This window comes from Pseudophryne corroboree (assembly GCF_028390025.1).
Source record: "Pseudophryne corroboree isolate aPseCor3 chromosome 3 unlocalized genomic scaffold, aPseCor3.hap2 SUPER_3_unloc_3, whole genome shotgun sequence".
In the NCBI taxonomy this organism is placed as follows: domain Eukaryota; kingdom Metazoa; phylum Chordata; class Amphibia; order Anura; family Myobatrachidae; genus Pseudophryne; species Pseudophryne corroboree.
In genome coordinates, this window is record NW_026967519.1 from 907,482 (window position 1) to 926,263 (window position 18,782).

The window sequence follows — 18,782 nt, forward strand, 5'->3', positions numbered from 1 at the left end:
TGTATGAAAAGAGCAGCCGCCCAGAATACCTTATCTAAATAAGGGGAGAGGGGTAGGAAAACACAAGAGGGAGGGAGGGAGGGGGATGACAAGGACTTAAAGAAATAAAGACAACTGCTGTCAATGCAACAGCAATACTCTGCGTCATTAGTCATGGGAAACCAGAAACGGCCCATGATCTACGAATGTATAGCAGAGCAAGGGGGGGGTCTGGGGGGAACTAGGACACACCACCATAAGTAACATTGAGGTATAAACAGTACTGTTCAAAGCTAATCAGTGGACATAACAGTTCTAATAAGGGAAAAACTAAATCAGCAAACTGTAAGAACCCAGTAGGGCAGTAGGTACATGCAGGCAAGACAACGTAGCAGGAGTCGGGAGTCCAGTATAAAAATGACAACTTAGAAACCCGGAAACAAACACAGAAATCAAAGTATATAATGTGGCAGGGGGTATCAGTACATCGGCATCTATGATTGGCAATCGAGTACTGGAGTAGTCATTGGAGTAAACTATTCAACCTGTATTGAAGAAACAGCGTAAAAGAGAGAACAATATATCGCTACTCAATAAACATATCTAATAGTCACGTGTCTCTATGGATCTTAGCCGTAACTCCTGTCATCTCGTGCCATCCGTGGTACTCGCAGCATCAGGCACAGGTGGAAGTTCTCCGGACGTGTCATTCCGCCGACGCCTTCGAGGATTACGGACTCTTTGCCATCGCTCCCTTTGGGGTGGAGGAGCCAGCGAAAGTTCGAGCGGGTCCAGCCAGTTAGGGAGGGTCGGGGCCGGGATATCTAGAGCTGAGCAGAAGTCCTTGACGCCATCATATTCCTGCAGAACATAGAGGGATCCTTTATAGGTCACTTGGATAGATATTGGAAAACCCCAGCGGAATTTGATGTTACGGCTTTTGAGTTCATCTGTGATGGGGCGAAGTATACGCCTCTGCTGTAAGGTAGACCATGAAATGTCCGGGAAGATTTGTATCCTCTGGCCCTGAAAAGTTATGTCCGGTGCTCGTCTGGCTGCTCTCAGAATCTCCTCCTTCTCTTGAAAGTAGTGGAGTCTGCAGATTACGTCTCGGGGTCGTTCCGTCGGCGCTCCTCTAGGGCGTAAAGCCCGATGTGCTCTGTCAAACACTATCTGGTATTCGGAGTCCATCTCCAAAAGTTCATTGAATATTTTGGTTAGGGTATATTCCAGGTTTTGGGGCCCAACGTCCTCAGATAAACCTCGTATTCTTAGGTTATTCCGGCGACCTCTGTTATCGACGTCATCGAGTCGTCGACCCATGGCTACCAGAGAACACGACTGTCGAGAGATGAGGTCATGGAGGTCTGAGATTTTTGTATCCGTCTTCTCAGCGCAATCTTCTAGTGTTACTACTCTATCTACCACTTGCGTGATGTCCGACTGCAAGGAAGAGAGACGGGTCTGGATAGAATCCTGAATTCGTTGTTCCATGGATTGAAGATCTTGCTGTAGGTCCTGCCGGGTGGGCATAGACCGCAATGTGGAGAGAATCGTAGATAAGTCTGAGGATTCCACCACAGGAGAAGATGGCGGAGGGAGAGCAGGTTGCTCCCCAACCGTCTTGCCCGCCATGACTCTGGAGGGCAGGGAGGACGATGACGGGGTGGTTGAAGTTGGAACAGTTGTCGGCGGTCGGAATAGCGTCTGAAAGGCCTTGGTTCGGGATGAGTTGGCTGTGACAGATGACCTTTTCTTGGTTGACCGTCTGCCCGGCATGAGGCACGATACTAGGCGTGATCGGGAGGGGTTATCGTCGAACTGGGTATCCACGTATAGGTATAGGTGTCATATCACGCGTTCCCCCCAGCGTGGCTTGATCAGGTCATTATAGTTTAAAGTCCAGGTACCATAGTGCGAAGGGTTGTGAGTCGTAGTTGGGGAGTGTCGGCATATCGTTCATCCATTTTAATGCGCTCCTAGCCTCTCTTCCAGAGATGTGACGAAGTATAAGAAAATCTGAGGAAATCTGAGGGAAGGGAGCGTAGTTCCAGGGTTCGCCACAAGAGGGAGATCCAGTCTCTGCAGTAATGTGGGAAGGTGAAGCTGTGTGCCTGTCTCTCAGCACGTAAAAGTGCTAAGCAATTTTAGTGTGCCGATACAAGGGGGCCAGGGGATTGGGGTGCTGTGCCCATATATATCCAGTGTCCAGGCTATTTTGGTGTGCAGCAGGGTGGTCCAGATGCAGCCCAAAGCATATAGAGAGCTGAGTGGGCATGGAGCCCATAACAAATATGGCGGCGTCGGATTCACTTATGGGGCCTCTGAAGATGAGTCGGATCAAGTGATTCTTATGTGCCCCAGAGTGATCTATAGCATTGGTGGCCGTGTGGCAGCTCCCCTCGGGCAGCGAGGCTGTCAGGAGGCCGAGCGGGCGGCGGGGACGGCGCCCTCTCGACCGCGGTCACGCCAGCTCCAGCGCACCGCCGTCACCCGGCGCCGATCACTGGGGCCTCGTCGCGAGCCACACAGCGGGGCAGGAGCACTCCGGTCGGGTCCGCCAGGTAGGGAAAGCGCTGCAGAGGCGCGGCAGGGATGGGGGAGCCGCCGTTACACTCCGGTGGGGCTGACACAGGGACACTTCCGGTCCGGGTCTGTAGGAAATTGAGGTCCCGGCCCCAGGTGTACAGGTAGGCCGCAACCCGCACGGGTGCAGAAGGCACCCGCCGGCTCCGCAGACCCCTGCGTCCGGGGGAGAGGAGGGGTAGGGGGTATTAAAGGAGAGAGAAGGGGTCCCGGGTTCACTTATAATAGTATTGTTTTTAGCAATTTAGGCAGGAGCTCTGATGGCACACGTCTGCCTAAGTTAAGCACCAAGCCACGCCCCCGCAATTATGCTTTTTAGTTTTTGTTGGTGCCTTACTCATTATGGCGACAGACAATACAATACACAAAAAACAGACACCTGCACGACTCAGTAAAATAGCAGTAAGGTGTCTCTGTATATATATATCTGGCCAAGTGCAGTACACGTGGCCAGTACTATGAAAATGTGATCCCAAATTCCCTGTAACACCCCAGCGCCTCCGGTGGAGTAGAGATGTAGGACAGGAACGTTCTGGAATCACAGCAGGAAGATACAGGAAGCATGGTTAAACATGGCTGCCATGCTATGCTTATACATATAATCTTAGTGCTGGTTACAAACTTTCACTGATTATAACCCTGCAACAATCCCTGCATTCCTTTTATCTGCTGCTGCAGTATGCCGCTTATTGCCCTCTTTATTTATTATTGCTTGTCCCCCCCCTGCTGTGTAATGGCTGCCTGCTCTTTCCGAATCAGAGCAGCGGCAGCGCAGCGTGTGGGGCCCCTGCGGGTATCGCCGAGCGCTGTGTCTGAGCCCGGGTACGCCGCGTATCACCCAGCGGTGGGACCCGGAGCAGTAGCGGCGGCCGGCCCCGTGAGCGAGAGAGCTGCGGCGGCCGGCGGCTTGTGAGCGCAGATCAGCTGCACGGAGTCTGAAGACTGTGGCCGTGTGGGGAGGGCACTGAGTGGGGAAAGCAGCGGCGGTACAGGCGGGCAAAGCGGCGGGCGGCTAAGCGCTACAATGTCCCCACACCTCGGGGCGGCAGCGGGAGCTGATCGCCCCGTTCACATACCTGAATCCTGCAGTTTGTGAGGAGGCTCCGACGGGGCTTCTGAACAAGCGCCGGCCAGCCTGTGCAGGAGGCTGTGTGTGTGTGGCTGTGAGGGAGCTCTTTCAGAGAGGCCCGACACGCCTGCTGCTATCAGCAGCTGCACTATCCCTGACCCTGCCTTTTGGAAGGGGGAAAGGGATGTGAATAGAAAAAAGAAATAAAAATAAAAAATAAAAATTCTTCCAGTAATCGTGACTTCAGTCACAGAGCTGTTGCCACGTGTAGCACAGAAAAAACACTGAGAAGTGCTCGGGGATATGGAGGGGTGGAGTGTTCTAAATTTAAATATTCAGTGCTGTTCCTACGGAAGCCCGTCCATATCCCAAGAGTACTCCAGTGACCCCTAGTGGATGATAAAGAAATGAGATCCCTGACCCAGGTATACTGGCAGGAAGCCTACCAGACGCGGCTGAAGTGACACAGTCGAGTTCCAACCTCGAGATCCCCTCGGGGTGGGTGGGCCACGTCATGCTGAGGTCTTAGTGGAAGCAGAACTGGTGGTCTGTTCCTGAGAGCTGGTGCTTGCAGGTTTTCTTGAATTACCTCTGGTGCCTCTATTCGTATTTGAGGCACCTCTGGCCTTAGAACGAAGTCTGTAAGACCGAAAGGACTGCATAGACAGCCCCGTGCAGGAGCGTCTCGCCGGCGGGGCCACAGAGGGGAGAAACGTTGATTTCCCAGCCGTGTCTTTGGAAACCCACGTATCCAACTCAAACCCCAAAGAGCCATTCCCACCGAAAAGAGGAGGGAATTCACACTGCGTTTTGATTCTGCGTCCGCAATCCAATGACGCAACCACAAAGCCCTGCGTGCCGACATTGCCATGGCAGAAGTACTAGCATTAATATTTCCCATCTCCTTGAGCGAGTTACACAGGACGCGTGTAGTGTCCTGAATGTGCTTGAGGAGAGTCACCATAGTGACCGGCACATAGCTCTGGAGAGGCCCTCCTGAATCTGAGTAACCCACATAGGAATGACATGGGTCATCCAGCTATGACCGGCCTCTGTGATACACCTGCTGCCACGTAAATAGATTTTAGTGTAGTCTGTATTTTCCGGTTCCCAGGATCCTTCATGGTAAAGGAGCCCGGGGCAGGCAGCACCGCCTTTTTAGACAATCGAGAGACTGATACCTCAACCCCTGGGGCTTCCACCCAAAACTTCCTGCCTTCAGGAGGAAATGGGAAAGTGCGCATCGTCCTCTAGAGGGAGCCTATAACACGTCCCGTATAGCCAAAATTAGGGGTTCAATACCCTGAGCAGAATTGGAATCCCCACTAATGGGATCAAAAAGTCTTCCAATCTTCTTGTATATCCTCATCTGTATCAGAGAGTAGAGCAGGTAAACCACGCTTTCTGGACCTGCATGAGAGAGAGCGGGGCTGTGTAACATCTGCCTTAGCAGCTAAGTCTGCAACAGCTTGTTGTAGTAGCTGAGTTTTATGTACATTAGCAGTGAGCTGGGATGACATATCAGACATCATAGTTTGAAGAGACTCTAGCCAGTGGGGCACTGGATCCTCTCCCACAGCCCATTCACTGATTTGTGAAGATTGGTTGCATTGTTCACAAGAAACAGAATCAGATGACAATAGAGAGAATCTGGTGTGGCATACACGGCATAGTTTGTGTTTACCCAAGATTCACAGTAAGCACAGTAGAGGGGAGGAGCCAGCACACCCAGTGAAGAAATTTAAAGTGCGCCGGCTCTTTTGGACCCCGTCTATACCCCATCGTACTAGATTCCCCAATGTCCCTTATGGATGCTAGAGAAAGAGTAGAGATGTGGACCACGAGAAAAGTTGCCCCTAGCAACCAATCAGCTTTGAGGTAGCATTTATATAGCATCACATATATATGTATAACATACATTAGTGCTGGTATACGACTTGTCTCAGACGCAAATCAGAAAAGTATTTCATATACAGATATTATTACTCTTATTGCAAAGGGAGGACAATATGTAATGTCAGGAGGATCTTGGGATATGCGACACCACATATCTTTCCACTATTCAGAGAATGAATGGCTACAATGTTTCAAAGGTCAGAAAGATGTTACACCTAGTGTTGTATACCAAACACCAGAGTGTGGGGAGGAGACTGGTCAGATATCTGGGCTGGTAACACATAGTGACATGATGTGAGGAGGAGTATAATAGGTTCTGATGGCTCCTGATGTATGGGTTACACCAGAGAGTGTGGGAGGAGACTGGTCAGATCTCTGGGCTGGTAACACACAGTGACATGATGTGAGGAGGAGTATAATAGGTTCTGATGGCTCCTGACTCCTCCACTGGGCAGATACTTTGCCCTTATTAGTCTGTACTAACAGTAGATGGTGGAGAATAACAGATTGCTGTAGTGACTGAACAAGGAGAATATGTGATTATTACTCACCTGTGCTGATATCTGTAGGGATTTCCTCCTCCTTACACTGCTGATCACCCATCACATGCGTCTGCTCATCTACTTTTATATCTTCTACTTTAACATCAATAAGATCTTCACCCTAAATAACATAAAAATATCAGTGTTCAATATTCAAACACCTTCAGTACAGATCCTGAAGTGTATATTCATCTGTATTTCAGTATTGTGTGAGACCATACCTGACCCTCCTGTAGTACACTGTGATTCTCCTCTGTATGATCCTGGGAATAAAGAGGACGGGGACATCTCTCTGGGGTATTCCTGTTACTGGCCCCATCTGTAGGAGACACACAGTGACTGAGTACATTGTATATATGTAATTATCAGGAGATGTGTATCTAGGTGGCCCCCATAGCTGCTCTCTCCATTACACTACATGACAGTCTCCTCTTACCCAGTGATGTGAGGGGCCGGTGATTCTCCATCATCATGTCCTTGTACAGACCCCTGTGTTCCTCTATATACTCCCACTCCTCCATGGAGAAAGAGACCGTGACATCCTCACACCTTATAGGAACCTGACACACACAATGATACAGTCATCACCCAGACACATTCCCTGGTGTTACTGTATAATGTCCCATTCCCAGCAGTCACCTCTCCAGTCATCACCCAGACACATCCCCTGGTGTTACTGTATAATGTCCCATTCCCAGCAGTCACCTCTCCAGTCATCACCCAGACACATCCCCTGGTGTTACTGTATAATGTCCCATTCCCAGCAGTCACCTCTCCAGTCAGCAGCTGAATGATCTTGTTGGTGAGATCCAGGATCTTCTGGTCATTGTGCCTCTCATGCATGAGTGAGTGAGGTGGAGGCACCGTGATGGGGCTCTGGGTCCTCCCCAGTCCTGACACACGGTGATGGCTGCTGGCTGGCTCACGCTCTCCAGATGTTCCCTTCACTACTGTGTGATCCTGTGTACAACATTCATTAAATTCTACCATGTGAACAGTAGATGCTTACATACATGTACCGTGTCCTTATTACTAATTAAACCTGCTGAATTAGAAGAAAGCAAAATCTGCATATTGGGCTGATATATCAGATAGTAAGGAGAAAATTGATTTTGCACATTCTGGTCAGTTCAGGGTCATCTACAAAACTTAAAAGATTAAAAAAATATTCATATAAAGTTTGATTGGAGAAATAAATAATGAAAACATCACATATAAAAATAATCTATAATCGCCTCCTTCACTATTTTATCACCAATGTCCTATGTACCTATAATCTACAGGCCTCTGCTGTCATGTATGAGACAAGAGGACATGACATTCCCAGAATCCCTCACCTCTCCAGTCAGCACACAGATGATGTCCAGGAAGAGATTTATTATCCTCTCAGTCATATCCATCTTCAATGCCTGGTGATTCTCCATCATCACGTCCTTGTACAGACCCCTGTGTTCCTCTATATACTCCCACTCCTCCATGGAGAGATAGACAGTGACGTCCTCACACCTTATAGGAACCTGACACACACAATGATACAGTCATCACCCAGACACATCCCCTGGTGTTACTGTATAATGCCCCATTCCCAGCATTCACCTCTCCAGTCATCACCCAGACACATCCCCTGGTGTTACTGTATAATGTCCCATTCCCAGCAGTCACCTCTCCAGTCATCACCCAGACACATCCCCTGGTGTTACTGTATAATGCCCCATTCCCAGCAGTCACCTCTCCAGTCATCACCCAGACACATCCCCTGGTGTTACTGTATAATGCCCCATTCCCAGCAGTCACCTCTCCAGTCAGCAGATGGATGATCTTGTTGGTGAGCTTCAGGATCTTCTGGTCACTGTGCCTCTCATGTGTCAGTGAGCGAGGTGGAGGCACCGTGATGGGGCTCTGGGTCCTGCTCAGTCCTCCTGACACACAAGGATGGCTACTGGGTGTCTCACACTTTCCAGATGTCTTCCTCTCTACTGTGTGATCCTATGTATTGAGAGAGCCATCAATAAAACTAAATGGAAATGACATCTATATCTCATGCCTAAAGCTGGATTCAATATAACCAACAGTATGTTAAAAGTAAAACCTGGTAAAAGAATGCAAAAGGACCAGGTCACCGCTCTCCACAACTGCTCCAGTGGGGTACCATGGCAAACCAGCCAAGAGGCCACGACCATACAAGTTTAATGAGCCCAGAGAGACGTCGGACAGGCGCATCGAGAGATATATATGCCTGACAAATAGTGGCAGTAATCCACTGAGCAATAGATCCTTTGGACGCTAGTCAGCCACAATTGGGAGCTACCACAAGGATCAAAAGTAAAAATTGAAAGCAAGATCTCTTGGTTCAAATGGAAAGCACCTTAGGTAAAAAGATGTCTTCGTCCGTAACACCACCCTATCAGAATTAAGGATAAGTAAGGGAGGCTTAGAAGACAGGGCCACCGATTCCAATATCCTCACAGAAAAGGCAATACCTAGGAGGAAAACCACCTTCAAGGTAAAGTAGCAGAATTTCACCATCTCAAGAGGCTCAAAAAGGAGGTGAAGAGTCTCCATAACTAAAATTTAAATTCCATGAAGGGATAGGAAGAATGTATGACGGGAGTATATGAAGGACCTCTTAAAGGAAAGCTTGCACAGCCGGAATGAAAGTCATCTTTGGAAAAGGACTGAAAGTGCAGACACTTGTCACTGTCACTCTCCCTCACCTCCCCAGTTATGTCCCTGTGTTAGACAATCCCAGATCTCACCTCCCCAGTCAGGTCCCTGTGTTAGTAATACGAATATGAGTGATGTCACTGTGACACTCCCGGGATGAGCATTTGTATTCACACTGAAAGTATGACGCTTATTCTGGACAATGCGGCAATAATTCAGTGAAGACGCCCTGTCATGGAGCGCTATTAACAGCTTGTCCACACTGAAATAATCAGTAACAATTAAAGTGGGCACAATTCTACCGTGACAAAATACAACATGGATACATTTGTATATAAATTGGCTTGTGAGGGCAACATAGTGTAGAGTACAGAGAACAGAAGATTGTTGAACCATATCTGCACAGCTAACTCTAATTAATTGATATCTTCATAAGTTTATGAGCAGTTGTATCCACACTGACAGCACGAGATTGATACTAAGAATCTGACTTCTGGGAACATTCATTATTAAAAATTAAGACTGCAAGAGAACAGATTTATATACATCCTAATTAACTTTGTATGTGAACACAAAGGCTGATATTACAGCGAATAATAGAGTTTAAATATATTTATTTTGTGACTGACAGTATAGCTATCGGCATTTTGAATCACAAATTAAGTAAATATCAGTAGTGTTCATTGACATCCCGGTACTATATATTTTAATTCTTTTTTCTTTACTTTATATCTATCTTTTAATATTTCACCTTTTTAGCTTCAATAGATGGGGATTTATTAATTGCATATATCTAATAAAAGTTATGTTTTATAATTGACCATTAAATTAGAGTGTTGTTGTAGGTGGGGAATAATTAATCAATTCATAATCTAACTATATATATATATTTATTAAAGATATATTTGATATTGATTGTGAAACTCTAATCGACGTTGTGCACAATAATGCTACCACCTTTCCTCTGGTAGCACGCCTCCATACATGGCTACAATTTCTTTTGGGTTGACATTGTGAATGGGATGTAACCGTCGAATTGAACTTGTGCGGGAACGTTTGTCTGTCTGCCCCTCACCTTTCCTGTCAGCAGCTGGATGACCTCCACAGTGAGGTTTAATATCCTTTCAGTCACATGACTCCTGTCCTTGTCCATCCTCCGTGACATCATTTACGTGACTTCTAGTAAAATGTCTCCGGTTCCTCACAGCTAAATGGCCTAAGAAAAAATGTAATAATTAAAATAAATATCAGAGAGAGTTTACAAGTACCATAGTCATACAGCAACTCTGTATTACTATCTGCATAATTCATTCTTCTAGTCTCACACATTAAGATTCCTTATAGAGCTCTGGGGGAGATTCATTCAGGCTTAAGGTCTGAATACGCACACAGACCAGTCTGAAACTTAATCCCAAATTGGAACTTTTAAAAAAATAAATCCCATCTATTTGACCTACTCGCAGTCATCCGCATTGTCAGATCTGGAGCTGCGACTCCCTCCCGTCATAGCTGCCTGAGATGAAACTGGAGTGCGGCCGGAGGCGTTACTTCCCTGACAGTGCAGAAAACACTAATGATCGCAGCACAATGGAAATGTATTGAAGTTAATGGGTGGACTGTGCAGCTAATGAGGCCCCAGGTGGCTTCCGGCATCTGACCTGCTCCATGAAACAGACGCAAACATGAAAATAACATCTTATTGGCAAACATATAGATAAAAGTGCCCATCCCCAATTGTTCATCCCAGAAACAATGTGGTGTGTAAAGTGTGCTGATAAGCACTGCTCCTGCTGTGTTTCTATATACGGATAAATGGGGGCGCTATTCCCATTTGCCACCAATTGAGTGCCATCATTATCAGCTTCACATGACCCAGTTCCCATCACTCTGGGGGCGTGTCCAGCGTTGTCCGAGCTGCTGAGCTGCCACCGGACCCTTGCCTGCACTGTTTAGGTGACGTGCACATTTCCTCCCCCAACCTTCCCTCTCCGCAGGATGCTGGCGTTAGTAGGTTGGATGGTGGAGTAGTGCCCGAGAAGAGGGAAGAGGAGGGGGGGGGGGGGGGGAATTGGCTGTTGACCCTTTGACCCGAATGGCCTTTTGACCTAAGTACACCAGAGTACATTGCATCCGAGAAGTATTCAAAGCGCATCACTTTTTCCACCTTTTGTTATGTAACAGCCTTATTCCAAAATTTAACAAATTATTTTCTCTCGAAATTCTACACAATACCCCATAATGACAACATGAAAAAAGTTTTTTAGATTTTTGCAAATTTATTACAAATAAAAAACTAAGAAATCACATGTACACAAGTATTCACAGCCTTTGCCATGAAGCTCAAAAAGGAGATTTATGGTAGACTTAACATTGTTAAATTTCTTTCTGCGAGGTACACTGGATTCCACAGGGAAAACATCGGGTTTAGAGTGGATCCAGAGAAGCACCAACAAGCTAAAGCTTTAGGCTGTCCCAGGAAGTATTGGGGGGGCTCCTCTATAACCCCGCCTCCAGGCACTGTGAGCTCAGTTTTGTTAACCAGTCCAATGCAGGAGAAGGTAAAAGAAAAGGTAGATGTTAGTCACATAGAACCACATTCTCACGACAGGAGAAGGTACCAGCGGCTAATGCCATACAAACCCATAGAAGCTAGGTGCGTCAGGGTGGTCGCCCAGTGGAACCCAGTGTATCTCACAGAAAGATTTAACAATGGTTAGTCTACCACAAATCCCCTGTTCTGCAGCAGGGAACACTGTGTTCCACAGGGAAAACGTCGGGTGATATCCTAAAGCAGTTCCTCAAGGGAGGGGACGCGACCTTAGCGGGTATGAGAACCCGGCGTCCAAAGGAAGCATGCTCTGAGGCGGAAGTATCAAAGGCATAGAACCTTATGAACGTGTTCACTGAGGACCACGTAGCCACCTTGCACAATTGTTCCGTGGATGTGCCACGGTGTTCCGCCTACGAAGGTCCACCAGACCGAGTAGAATGGGCTTTAATGTCAACAGGAGCTGGGAGTCCAGCATGCGCATAGGCTTGTGCAATCACCATTCTAATCCATCTGGCCAAGGTTTGCCAGCCACGTTTGTGGGAACCATGTAGTACGAAAAGGTTATCTGACCTCCTAATAGAGGCAGAACCATGTAGTACGAAAAGGTTATCTGACCTCCTAATAGAGGCAGTCCTCTCTACATAAACACGGAGAGCCCTTACCACATCCGTAGACCGCTCTTTGGGAGATAAGCCAGAAGAGATAAAGGCCGGAACAACAAGCTCTTGGTTAAGGTGATATGATAAAACCACCTTAGGTAAATAACCAGGGAGAGTTCTAAGAACTACCCGGTTATGATGAAATATCAGACAGGCGCTTTGTCCTGTCGTCCACCCTAAGTCCAACACCCTTCTAGCAGAGCCAAAAGCCAGTAGAAACAGGACCTTGGTCGTGAGCCATTTTAGGTCCACCATCTCAAGAGGTTCAAATGGAGACTCTTGCAGGGCTTTCAGAACAATAGACAGATCCCATGGAGCCACAGAAGGGACAATGGGAGGCTGAATTCTTAAACACACCCTGAGTGAATGTATGAACTTCAGGAATAGATGCAATCTTTTTCTGAAACCAAACAGACAACAAGGTAGATAAATGAACCTTGAGGGAGGCCAGATGAAGGCCTAAACCCAGGTCTTGTTGTAGAAAAGCCAAGATTCTAGAAGTTTTGAATCTGTAGGCATCAAAATTCTTATCAGCACACCAGGTGAAGTAAGAATTCCAGAATATAAAAAGTACTAAATTGCGCTATGAACGGGATTTTTTTTAGCAGCTCAGTTCAAGATTTTCATATAGTGTAAAAGTAAAAAAGCGCTTGATATGTGTAAATATGTGTATGCGCAAAACCTGTGAAAAAAGAAAGATTAGTAAAAAATGTTTACAGCCCTTTTTCGACTATTTGGGACTGGATTGCAGTTCAGCCAAAAAGAAGATCAAGAAAACTATCTACCCCTATCTAAATAATTAGTCCGTAAGTTGTAAATTACTGATATTTATATTAGGAGTATCTTAACCCTGTTCGTTCTTGCTTCTTAGCAGCGGTCCCGACACCCGTGGTACAAGGTGTTGTTGTTAGGTAGGCGGCTGATGTCTAGCCGCTCTTTGATCAGCGGCTGGCGGCTTTGAATGGTGGCTAGCTGGCTGCTAGTTCCCCGCCCAAGCGGCTGGCGGCTTTAATTAGCGGCTGGCTGGCTGCTGGTTCCCCGTCCGTGTTCCACAGTCTGATTTTGCAAATTTGGTGCACAGTAGGGGTTCCTTAGTGTATAAACCAACGCCTTTCAGGCATAAGCCCTTCATCTAGGATTACTGATGGACTTCCTCAATCCCTTTTTATAGGATAAAAAAACTTTATTCAAAAACGGAAATTCAATTAAAACAGGCGGTTACCATGTGTCCTGATTTTTTGTTAGGAGTGAAAAAGCGGAAAGCTGTCCATAAAATTACTTTTTTCTTTCGATGTTTATATGGTTTTGCGCAATTCTAATAAGGTGATATGTATATAATATATTTATACTAATTTATAAAAAGGCATTAAGTTCTATGTCAATGTTTAAACCCTTGGGAGTTAACGTATCCATGAAATAAATCCATTTGGTTTCTTTTTGTCTCAAAATTTGTGAAATGTCGCCTCCTCTCCAATTATTTTCCACCCTTTGTATGCCCATAAATTTTAACTTTGAAGCATCTTTATTATGACAGTCTAAAAAATGTTTGGACACACTGTGGGTCTCCAAGCCTATTTTAGTATTTAGTATGTGCTCAGATATGCGAATCTTCAATTTTCTTTTAGTCTGTCCTATGTATCGGTGTCCACAAGGGCACTCTAACATGTAGATTACCTTTTCGGTGTCACAAGTAATTCTACCTTTTACATCAAATTCTTTTTTTGTGACATTGGATTTGAATTTCTTTATGGGCTGTACTGATGTTTGCTTGGTTGTCTTACATGCTACACATTTTAAGCAAAAGAAACTTCCCTGATTTTCCTTTAATTTGGTATCTTCAGATGGTAAATAACTTCTAACCAGACTCTGTTTTAGATTCTGTGCCTTTTTATATATGATCTGTGGTTTATCTTTGATCAGTGGTTTTAACTTGGTATCCAGTTGTAAAATATCTCCACGTTCCTGCATCCGGAGATCCACCTTGACGCAGAGAGAGGTCAGTTCGTCCAACGAATCCGGGAGTTCCCTAGTGACCAGCTCATCCTTCATGCGATCAGAGAGACCGTTCCAGAAAGCAGCTCTCAGGGCGTCATTATTCCAGCGAAGATCAGAAGCAATGGTCTGAAAATGAACCACGTACTGGCCCACGGATCGGGAGCCCTGACGGATGCGTAGCAAGTCAGAAAATAAGAATTTACTTACCGATAATTCTATTTCTCGTAGTCCGTAGTGGATGCTGGGGACTCCGTAAGGACCATGGGGAATAGCGGCTCCGCAGGAGTCTGGGCACATCTAAAGAAAGCTTTAGGACCACCTGGTGTGCACTGGCTCCTCCCCCTATGACCCTCCTCCAAGCCTCAGTTAGGATACTGTGCCCGGACGAGCGTACACAATAAGGAAGGATTTTGAATCCCGGGTAAGACTCATACCAGCCACACCAATCACACCGTACAACTTGTGATCTGAACCCAGTTAACAGCATGATAATAGAGGAGCCTCTAGAAAAGATGGCTCACTACAGCAATAACCCGAATTTTTTTGGTAACAATAATTATGTCCCAGTATTGCAGACAATCCGCACTTGGGATGGGCGCCCAGCATCCACTACGGACTACGAGAAATAGAATTATCGGTAAGTAAATTCTTATTTTCTCTGACGTCCTAGTGGATGCTGGGGACTCCGTAAGGACCATGGGGATTATACAAAAGCTCCCAAACGGGCGGGAGAGTGCGGATGACTCTGCAGCACCAAATGAGAGAACTCCCGGTCCTCCTCAGCCAGGGTATCAATTTTGTAGAATTTACAAACGTATTTGCTCCTGACTAAGTAGCTGCTCGGCAAAGTTGTAAAGCCGAGAGCCCTCGGGCAGCCGCCCAAGATGAGCCCACCTTCCTTGTGGAGTGGGCATTTACAGATTTTTAGCTGTGGCAGGCCTGCCACAGAATGTGCAAGCTGAATTGTATTACAAATCCAACGAGCAATAGTCTGCTTAGAAGCAGGAGCACCCAGCCTGTTGGGTGCATACAGGATAAACAGCGAGTCAGATTTCCTGACTCCAGCCGTCCTGGAAACATATTTTTTAGAGCCCTGACAACGTCTAGCAACTTGGAGCCCTCCAAGTCCCTAGTAGCCGCAGGCACCACAATAGGTTGGATCAGGTGAACGCTGAAACCACCTTAGGGAGAAACTGAGGACGAGTCCTCAATTCCACCCTGTCCGAATGGAAAATCAGATAAGGGCTTTTACAGGATAAAGCCCCCAATTCTGACACGCGCCTGGCCCAGGCCAGGGCCAACAGCATGACCACTTTCCCTGTGAGATATTTTAACTCCACAGATTTAAGTGGGTCAAACCAATGTGACTTTTGGAACCCAAAACTACATTGAGATCCCAGGGTGCCACTGGAGGCACAAAAGGAGGCTGTATATGCAGTACCCCTTTTACAAAACGTCTGAACTTCAGGGACTGAAGCTAGTTCTTTTTGGAAGAAAATTGACAGAGCCGAAATTTGAACCTTAATGGACCCCAATTTCAGGCCCATAGACACTCCTGTTTGCAGGAAATGTAGGAATCGACCCGGTTGAATTTCCTCCGTCGGGCCTTACTGGCCTCGCACCACGCAACATATTTTCGCCAAATGCGGTGATAATGTTTTGCGGTTACATCCTTCCTGGCTTTGATCAGGATAGGGATGACTTCATCCGGAATGCCTTTTTTCCTTCAGGATCCGGCGGCGTTCAACCGCCACGCCGTCAAACGCAGCCGCGGTAAGTCTTGGAACAGACAGGGTCCTTGCTGGAGCAGGTCCCTTCTTAGAGGTAGAGGCCACGGATCCTCCGTGAGCATCTCTTGAAGTTCCGGTTACCAAGTCCTTCTTGGCCAATCCAGAGCCACGAATATAGTGCTTACTCCTCTCCATCTTATCAATCTCAGTACCTTGGGTATGAGAGGCAGAGGAGGGAACACATACACTGACTGGTACACCTCTGGTGTTACCAGAGCGTCTACAGCTATTGCCTGAGGGTCCCTTGACCTGGCGCAATACCTGTCGAGTTTTTCCCAACGGTTTATAATCATGTGGAAGACTTCTGGGTGAAGTCCCCACTCTCCCGGGTGGAGGTCGTGCTGAGGAAATCTGCTTCCCAGTTTTCCACTCCCGGAATGAATATTGCTGACAGCGCTATCACATGATTTTCCGCCCAGCGAAGAATCCTTGCAGCTTCTGCCATTGCCCTCCTGCTTCTTGTGCCACCCTGTCAGTTTACGTGGGTGACTGCCGTGATGTTGTCCGACTGGATCAACACTGGCTTGACCTTGAAGCAGAGGTTCTTGCTAAGCTTAGAGCATTGTAAATGGCCCTTAGCTTTAGGATATTTATGTGAAGTGATGTCTCCAGGCTTGACCATAAGCCCTGGATATTCCTTCCCTGTGTGACTGCTCCCCAGCCTCGCAGGCTGGCATCCGTGGTCAACAGGACCCAGTCCTGTATGCCGAATCTGCGGCCCTCTAGAAGATGAGCACTCTGCAACCACCACAGGAGGGATACCCTTGTCCTTGGTGACAGGGTTATCCGCTGATGCATCTGAAGATGCGACCCGGACCCTTTGTCCAGTAAGTCCCACTGGAAAGTTCTTGCGTGGAATCTGCCGAACGGGATTGCTTCGTAGGAAGCCACCATTTTTACCCAGAACCCTTGTGCATTGATGCACTGAGACTTGGCTCGGTTTTAGGAGGTTCCTGACTAGCTCGGATAACTCCCTGGCTTTCTCTTCCGGGAGAAACACCTTTGTTCTGGACTGTGTCCAGGATCATCCCTAGGAACAGAAGACAAGTCGTCGGAACCAGCTGAGATTTTGTAATATTGAGAATCCAATCGTGCTGCCGCAACACTACCTGAGATAGTGCTACACCGACCTCCAACTGTTCCTTGGATCTTACCCTTATCAGGGAATCGTCCAAGTAAGGGATAACTAAAATTCCCTTCCTTCGAAGGAATATCATAATTTCGGCCAATACCTTGGTAAAGACCCGGGGTGCCGTGGACCATCCCTACGGCAGCGTCTGAACCGATAGTGACAGTTCTGTACCATAACCTGAGGTACCCTTGGTGAGAAGGGTAAATTTTGACCTGAAGGTAAGCATCCTTGATGTCCCGAGACATCATGTAGTCCCCTTCTTCCAGGTTCGCAATCACTGCTCTGAGTGACTCAATCTTGAATTTGAACCTCTGTATGTAAGTGTTCAAAGATTTTAGATTTAGAAACGGTCTCACCGAGCCATCTGGCTTCGGTACCACAATAGTGTGGGATAATACCCCGTTCCCTGTTGCAGGAGGGGTAACTTGATTATCACCTGCTGGGAATACAGCTTGTGAATGGCTTCCAAAACTGCCTCCCTGTCAGAGGGAGACGTCAGTAAAACCGACTTTTGGAAACGGCGAGGGGGAGACGTCTCGAATTCCAATTTGTACCCCTGAGATATTACCTGAAGGATCCAGGGGTCTACTTGCGAGTGAGCCCACTGCGTACTGAAATTCATTGAGAACGGGCCCCCACCATGCCTGAGCTTGTAAAGCCCTAGTGTCATACTGAGGGCTTGGCAGAGGCGGGAAAGGGTTTCTGTTCCTGTGAACTGGCTGATCTCTGCAGCCTTTTTCCTCTCCCTCTGTCACGAGCAGAAAAGAGGAACCTTTTGTCCGCTTGCCAACAAAGGACTGCGCCTGATAATACGGCGTCTTATTTTGAGAGGCGACCTGGGGTACAAACGTGGATATCCCAGCTGTTGCCGTGGCCACCAGGTCTGAAAGACCGACCCCAAATGTCCCCTTTTTAAGGCAATACTTCCAAATGCCGTTTGGAATCCGCATCACCTGACCACTTTACTGGTGGAATTGGACAACGCACTTATACTTGATGCCAGTCGGCAAATATTCCGCTGTGCATCATGCATATACAGAAATGCATCTTTTAAATGCTCTATAGGCAATAATATACTGTCCTTATCTAGGATATCAATATTTCCAGTCAGGGAATCCGACCACGCCAACCCAGCACTGCACATCCAGGCTGAGGCGATTGCTGGTCGCAGTATAACACCATTATGTGTGTAAATACATTTTAGGATACCCTCCTGCTTTTATCAGCAGGATCCTTAAGGGCGGCCATCTCAGGTGAGGGTAGAGCCCTTGTTCTTACAAGCGTGTGAGCGCCTTATCCCCCCCTAGGGGGTGTTTCCCAACGCACCCTAACCTCTGGCGGGAAAAGGTATACGGCCAATAACTTTTTAGAAATTATTATCGGGGGAAACCCACGCATCATCACACACCTCATTTTATTTCTCAGATTCAGGAAAACTACAGGTAGTTTTTCCTCACCAAACATAATACCCCTTTTTGGTGGTACTCATATTATCAGAAATGTGTAAACATTTTCCATTGCCTCAATCATGTAACGTGTGGCCCTATTGGAAATCACGGTTGTCTCTTCACCGTCGACACAGGAGTCAGTATCCGTGTCGGCGTCTGTATCTGCCATCTGAGGTAACGGGCGCTTTAGAGCCCCTGACGGCCTATGAGACATCTGGACCTGCACAAGCTGAGTAGCCGGCTGTCTCATGTCAACTACTGTCTTTTATACAGAGCTGACACTGTCACGTAATTTTCAACAGTACATTCACTCAGGTGTCGACCCCCTAGGGGGTGACATCACTATTACAGACAATCTGCTCCATCTCCACATCATTTTTCTCCTCATACATGTCGACACAAACGTACCGACACACAGCACACACACAGGGAATGCTCTGATAGAGGACAGGACCCCACTAGCCCTTTGGG

General features: G+C 47.1%; 1 protein-coding gene across 2 annotated transcripts in view; it reads right to left on the reverse strand.

Moving 5' to 3' along the window:
• LOC134983947 (zinc finger protein 436-like) overlaps nucleotides 1-18,782 on the reverse strand; it is a 106,689-nt gene that overhangs the window by 72,126 nt on the left and 15,781 nt on the right. For both annotated transcript variants that reach the window (XM_063949563.1, XM_063949562.1), the window contains exons 2-8: nucleotides 9,812-9,952; nucleotides 7,867-8,058; nucleotides 7,410-7,589; nucleotides 6,844-7,032; nucleotides 6,509-6,632; nucleotides 6,294-6,391; nucleotides 6,082-6,193 (exon numbers count right to left, since the gene is read on the reverse strand). In XM_063949563.1, the coding sequence (XP_063805633.1) occupies nucleotides 6,082-6,193; nucleotides 6,294-6,391; nucleotides 6,509-6,632; nucleotides 6,844-7,032; nucleotides 7,410-7,589; nucleotides 7,867-8,058; nucleotides 9,812-9,904 (988 nt within the window). In that variant the 5' untranslated portion in view covers nucleotides 9,905-9,952. The remainder of the gene's footprint in view (nucleotides 1-6,081; nucleotides 6,194-6,293; nucleotides 6,392-6,508; nucleotides 6,633-6,843; nucleotides 7,033-7,409; nucleotides 7,590-7,866; nucleotides 8,059-9,811; nucleotides 9,953-18,782) is intronic.